At 48.7% G+C, this 6,495-nt stretch overlaps 1 protein-coding gene across 1 annotated transcript in view; it reads left to right on the forward strand.

Moving 5' to 3' along the window:
* The window catches only part of PARVA (parvin alpha), a 145,895-nt gene extending 139,656 nt beyond the window's left edge, over positions 1-6,239 (forward strand). The window contains exon 13 of the mRNA XM_069471173.1: positions 4,129-6,239. Within this exon, the coding sequence (XP_069327274.1) occupies positions 4,129-4,205 (77 nt within the window). The 3' untranslated portion in view covers positions 4,206-6,239. The remainder of the gene's footprint in view (positions 1-4,128) is intronic.
* Positions 6,240-6,495: the final 256 nt, after the last annotated feature.

Raw genomic sequence — 6,495 nt, forward strand, 5'->3', positions numbered from 1 at the left:
CGGTTCTGATTTGTCTCTTCCTGGGCCCTGGCCTGCCAGACAGCCTCTGCTCTGGTGTCTCTAACTTGGAGCCCCACAGTCCTGACTGTCTGCTCCCAGAGAGGGGCCCTGGCCAGCACACACAGGCCGTCAGAACTGAACTGAGTTGCTAATCATGCAGCTTATAAAGCCAAGGCTCTAAAGCAACTCTGTTTATAGCATGGAGTCACAGTGCATTCCCAGGAATCCACAGCCCCTCTCCTGGCTGAGATAGCCCAGTCCCTCCGACCTGCTAGTCTGCCTGGGGCTACCTGGGTGGCAGCTGTTTGCTGTCTTGAAAACAGATTATAAACAGTGTCTCTCCTCTCTTCACCCAGCCTACCTGGTGGTGGTGGTAGTGGGGAAGGTGGTGAGGAAACAACTCGCATTTCCCAAGGATAGGACTTAGTTTATGTGAATGGTGCCCCCTGGAGTTGTGCAGTGCACAAACGGCACAGTTGTACATAACAGCTCTGCTAATGAGCAAACATGGGAAAACAGGAAGGAAACTACCATTTAGAGGGCCTTAATATGTTCTGGTGTTTTTCATAAAGGTATTGCCCAATTTTACCGGTAAGAAAATGGATTCAGAGAAGTTAAATGATACCAGCGTCACACAGCTGTAGTGGAGGTGGGCTTCAAACCTTGGTTACCATTACAATTAATTAAAATGATCAGTTTGAAATATTCTCCTATAATGGACATTTTCTTTCTGTAGCAGCCTCAGAACTCACTTGTCTAAAAAAGGGAAAAACAAATCCTCCTGCCTCTGTCTATATCTGTCCTTCATCAGGCCCCCAGATTCCTCCTTTGCAGCCCGTGCCCACTGCATCTACTTCTTCCAGGCCCATTCTGTTGTTAACACTTGACCTCCACCTGCCCTTGGCCTTGTTCTCTCCCAGGCCGCCTGCTGTGGCCGTGTCCCCTGAGCACCCTTTCGGTCCTTAACCTTCTCATTTTCTTGGGAGCATACAGCCCTGTTATATACCCCTTCTTTCTGGAATTTTCTTCCTTGGTTCCCAGGGCACTGGGAATAGATTCATCCATATCTATTAATAATCTGTTAATATCCAGGAAGGGCCTGTACATGCCAGTACTGGGCCAGGCATCCCAGCAAAACAAGATGGGCTCTCTGTGCTCAAAGAGCTTACAGCCCAGGTCAGAGGCAGATGTTAACCAAATGAGCACAGAAAGCCTGAGCAACATGGCAAGACCCCACCTCTGCAAAAATCAGCTGGGCATGGTGGCTCACACCTGTAGTCTCAGCTACTCAGGAGGCTGAGGCAGGAGGCTTGCTTGAGCCCAGGAGTTTGAGGTTGCAGTGAGTTAGGATCACACCACTGCACTCTAGCCTGGGCAATGGAATAAGACCCTGTCTCAAAAAAAAAGAAGAAGAAGACGACACAAGTCACTGATTTAGAACTGCATTGAGTGTCATGAAAGAAAAGCATGAGGGCTTTGAGAACGTAAAACAGGGCACCCTTGCCCAGGCTGGGTATCAGGAAGGCTTCCCCAAGGAGCTGGTGCTTTGAGCTGAGGTCTGCAGGAGAAGCCGGAGCCAGCGATTTGGGAAGAGCAATCTAGATGTTGCAACAGCACAGGCAGAGGACAAGCTCAGCCCGTGGGGAGGTAGTGAAAGGCTGGCAGAGTGACCGGTGCACGGTGAAGCAGGAGTGTGGCATGAAGCAAGACTGGAAAGGTAGGCCAGGTCAGGTTACACCTTACAAAGCCATGATTTAGGATTTTGGACCTTCTCTTAAGTGAAATGGCTTGTATAGCCATACAAGCTGGGAGCTGTACAACTCCAAAGGCCACTGTTTATGTTGTGGTCTATGGTAATGGTACCCTGGAAATGTGAATGATGAGCCCCGGGGTTGTGCAGTGCACATCCTGCACAGCCATACCTGGAGGTCTGATAGTCTGGCTACAGTAAGTAGAATGGATTAGACAGGGCAAGAGGGACCCATTAGGAGCCTGCTGCAGAGGCCCCAGAGCCGCTTTACCTTCCCCTTTATGCTCACTCCCTTGGTGAGCTCACCTTTGCCCTCTCTTCCTTTCTAGCAATTCTTCCCTGGAGTAACTTCCTAATATTTGACTCACATGGCATTTACGAAACACTCAACACCAAGCAGCCAGGGTAGGACAGGAATCAGCCCAGAGGACACAGGACTTGGCAGGAGGTGATCTGGGGTGGGATGCAGGGCTTAGCCACTGGCCAGGGCCCCAGGTGGAGGCTCAGCTATGTGATGAACCAACATGGGAGCAGAAGGGAAAACCGTAAGCTCCAGCCTCTCAGGGGTCCCCGGGAGTCCCTGGTCTATCAGCAAAAGAGCTGGGCAGAGTCTGGGCCCAGCCAGGGCAGAGCAGCATCAGTCTGCAACCAGGATAAGGCCTGGAAGGGGGCAGGCACGAGGGGAACCTGGGGTAGGAGGAGCCTAAGGAGAGTCCCCAGCCCTGGGCCCTCAGCCTGGGGCCCGAGCATACCGGGTTATGGCAACCCCAGCTGCAAGCATCCCAAGACCAGCACCTGGGAGCCATGGCCCTGCCTGGTCTTAAAGGACCCTGCTTGCCAGTGACCAGGGCGTTTCTAGAGTCCTGACTCCTTTCACAATCCCTTCTTTCCTGATGGCCTGGGGTAACTTCTCCCACCTTTGAATCCCAGAGCCTAATTGCCTACCTCACCTGTCCCACACAGTTATGTTTTTTAAATCATGTTTATTGTAAAAAATATCACATATAGACAGATGCATAGAACAAATGTGCAGGTTAGTGCACTATTACCAAGCAAGCACCACCACCCAGGGCAAGGAGAAGAGGATGCCAGCTCCCAAGGGCTCCCTCCGGCTTGCCCTGCACCCTTTTTGAGCATAATCCTCCCCCTCCTCCCTAAGGTAACCACTGTCCTCACTTTTACAGTCCTCGGCAATTTGCCTTTTTTCAGTCTTAACTTTTCCTTATAATCTTATTACCTAAGCATGCACTCCTAAATGATCAAGTTCCTTTATTTTCTCCACTCCAGTTCTTCAAAGGATGGCTCACTAAGAGAGTAATGGCGGAGGGACAAGAAAAGAGAGGGGTCTCTTTGGGCGAAGGAGAGGGTGGGAGAGGGTGGAGGAGCCAGGAAGGGTTACTGGAACAGCCAGGGCAGGCAGTCACCAGGGACTAGAAGGAGGCCTGGCTAAACAAAATGTGTCAGGGGGTCACATGCAGCCCGGCAGCTGCCAGTTTCCAGCCGCTAGCCTATAAAATTGTGCGAGCTCCGTACTTTGGAATTCAAGACCTTTCGGGATCCAGCCCTCACATCCCAACCTCTCCAGCTGTACTAGTCTGTTTGCAATTCTCCAAAATAGCTGGGTTTGCTAAGACACAATAAACCTACCACCTGGAATTCTTTGCCCACTTCTCTGCCTGGCAAGCTCCTGTTACTCTATGTCATCGTTCAGGTATCACCCACCTTCTTCTCCAGGAAGGAAAGAAGGAAGGAAATGGTTGCGTAGAAGCTGAGGAACCTGTAGTGGAACTCTCGGGAAATACGTTCCAGCCCCCAGCTTAAGCTTTAGTGCCTCAAACCCATCTGCCTTGCTGTGCTCTTCCTCTGAAGCTATCTCTCCCCCAATGACATGTATTTCTGAAGTACTCCCTTCTCTGCCAGGCAGGCTCCCGTGCCCACAAGGGGCCCTCCCTCCTTAAGGGAGAGGCAGCTTGAGTCCTAATTCACCCCCTCATCCCCCAGGCATGGTGGGCCCTGTAGTGGTGGCTGCAGACAGTGGAGGAAGGGCCCGGGGACGGGTGAGATGAGAGTCAGGGCCAGCGCCCCCCTCACCTGGAGATGCTGTGTCCGGGGTGAGGCCTGTGTGCTCTGGGGTCTGCTTTCCCTAATGAGAGGTGAGACCCCTGGGCCCCTGCACCTCCCCCTCACTGCCTCTTGCTCTGAATTCTCGCCGCCCAGTCTGCTCATCCTTCAACGCCCACCTGCCCCTGCTGGCCATGAGTCAACCCAGAACATGCTGGGCACGTGGGGATGAGTGGTGGATGGAAGGGAACGATGGATGCCAACCTGGGAACACATGGCCCCATGGAAGCAATTGGTGTTCTCTGTTTTCTATGCAGACATCGTCAACTGTGACCTGAAATCCACACTGCGAGTGCTGTACAACCTCTTCACCAAGTACCGGAACGTGGAGTGAGGGGCTGCCCGAATGTTCTTGCTGTTGACAGACTGTACCACCCTCCAAACTGCCTTAACCCGCTTACTCCTGTCTCTTGCTCTGTGCCCGCCCACAAGTCCAGCTACAACCCAGAGATAGTGGGAATTGAAATTAGGAAGGAAGGAAATGATCACCAACTCAGCGAGCTGACCCACACCTCCCAGAACCTGGGGACCGACCCAGCAATGGAACTTGGGAAGGTTGTCCCCATCCTGGCGCCAGGTCCGGATTTCCCTCTGTGTTTTGGGAACCAGCTTAGGCAAAAGAGAGTCCCCAGAAGATGAAAATAAAGATCACAGTTACCAATATGATGGATGTAAACTACGTGCCAGGCACCACAATAAGTGCTGTGAGGTACTCAAGCTCATTAAGCCTCATGACGCCCTTGGAAGTAGGTGTTACAATCCCCTTTTACAGATGAGGAATTAAGGCTCAGAGGTTAAGTGACTTGCCAGCAGTTGCATTTTTTCCCTCTTTGAACAACATATCTACTAAGAACTAGCTAATTACATCACATTCTTTGCACATTTGAAAGTTTTGTGTGTACATGCACACCAGTGTTTGTGCAAGTACACACCTGAGTCTAAAAGGACAGGAACCCACTGATCTCACGACGAGGGCAGGCCAGGTCAGGACTCGGTGATTCACGCTGAAACTGGCAAATTGATTTTGACCCAGTTAATAATGTGTGTGTGTGGCAGAGTCATGTCCCTCAAATCCTTTGTACAAATGAAAATTACTTCTAATTCCTTCAGATTTATAATAACCTCATACTCTGGTTCCAGGGTGACATTTGGAAAGGATTCTGTTTAGAATTAATGGAGTGGCACATTTTGCAGCCTTTTTGCTTGATTGCATGTAATGGAAATGCCCTATATTTTCCTGCAAAATAAGTACTAAATTCATTATCGTTAAGCAAATGTACAATATACTCAGGCACCGCAGGGAGCTGGGCACGAGCCCATATGAGCATCGCTTGGGAAGTAGGGCTCTTCAACAGGGACCCTTGAACTTTAAAGAAAAGAACTGCTTTTTGCCTTCTAATTGATCATTTGGACTATTCTGGCTAAGTCTGCCCACATGCAATTACCGGCTAATTCGGGCGAGGAAAAATGTAAGTCATTTAGACCAAAGCCGAACAGTTTCCTTGCGTGGGTTACTCAAGGGCTTGTGGTTACTTGTATCTCTTCTCTGTGAACCTGACTTTGAACTACAGAACTCTGGTGTGCCAGGCTGCTGGGTCCTGAAGGAATAGAAAAGGGGGAAGGGTGACTCGGGAGACAAAAAGCATGGGGGAAATATTTGCACACTCACCTTATAGGGACAGAGGCGGGGCTGGTGGTACATAACATGTGTTCCCTCCAATTGGCCAAAGCCTTAGGATAAATAACAACTTGTGCTGATACTATATCTTCATTGTAGGACTTTCATAACTATGCCAGAGGGACGCCAGCCTGTGTATCCCCCTGAACAAGTTTGTGACTACCTTGTCACTACCTTAAGGCCATTGCACAAAGTGCATCTCTGGTTTGAGGGATTCATTTTGATCTGTATCTACACCACCCAAAGTTAGGCCTCCCATAGTATCCAAAACATTCCTTTCAGGCTTCTCATTTCTTACTAGACCATCTGCAGTAACTCAGAACCCATAAAATTTAGATACACTACGTGTTTCCTTGGATAATTTGCTCTTAGAATTGTTACTCAGCATAATAAGTGTTTAAGATACAAAGGCAATGTACTGTCTTGTGTCAATTTATGTAAAAGAATACAATTCTTTTTTATATAATTAGTGAAATATTATATTTTTTCCTTAGAAAACACTAAATAACGTAATATTTCTGTTGCTGTCTTTTAAATTCCTGGTAGCAACTCAAGATAAACAATTGCTTTGTTTCCTTGAGCAGTGCTAAAGCAGGACGAATTAGGAGGAATGCATTCATTTAAACATGCTTTGCTGTACAAATTTTGTCTCTGTTTTTCTTATATTCAAGCTGCAAATGTACAAGTGTCCTTAGTAAGAGCACTCCTTTTGTATTTTACATATACACTGTATGAAAGCACATCAGAACACTGGGAAAGTTTTTAAATAACAGGTCTAACTTATCAGAAAATTGTGTTTTAGAACTGAGGTCTTTTGCCTCAGCCCAGAATCCTACAGCCTGAGCCTGGTTTTGTAACCATCGTCTCATTCAGGTGTCTTCCTTTAAATTCTGGACTCTCCTACTTAATACACAACCATGGTTTTGCAGGGGGAGGGAGGCATCAG

This window comes from Eulemur rufifrons, chromosome 6, assembly GCF_041146395.1.
Source record: "Eulemur rufifrons isolate Redbay chromosome 6, OSU_ERuf_1, whole genome shotgun sequence".
NCBI classification, from domain to species: domain Eukaryota; kingdom Metazoa; phylum Chordata; class Mammalia; order Primates; family Lemuridae; genus Eulemur; species Eulemur rufifrons.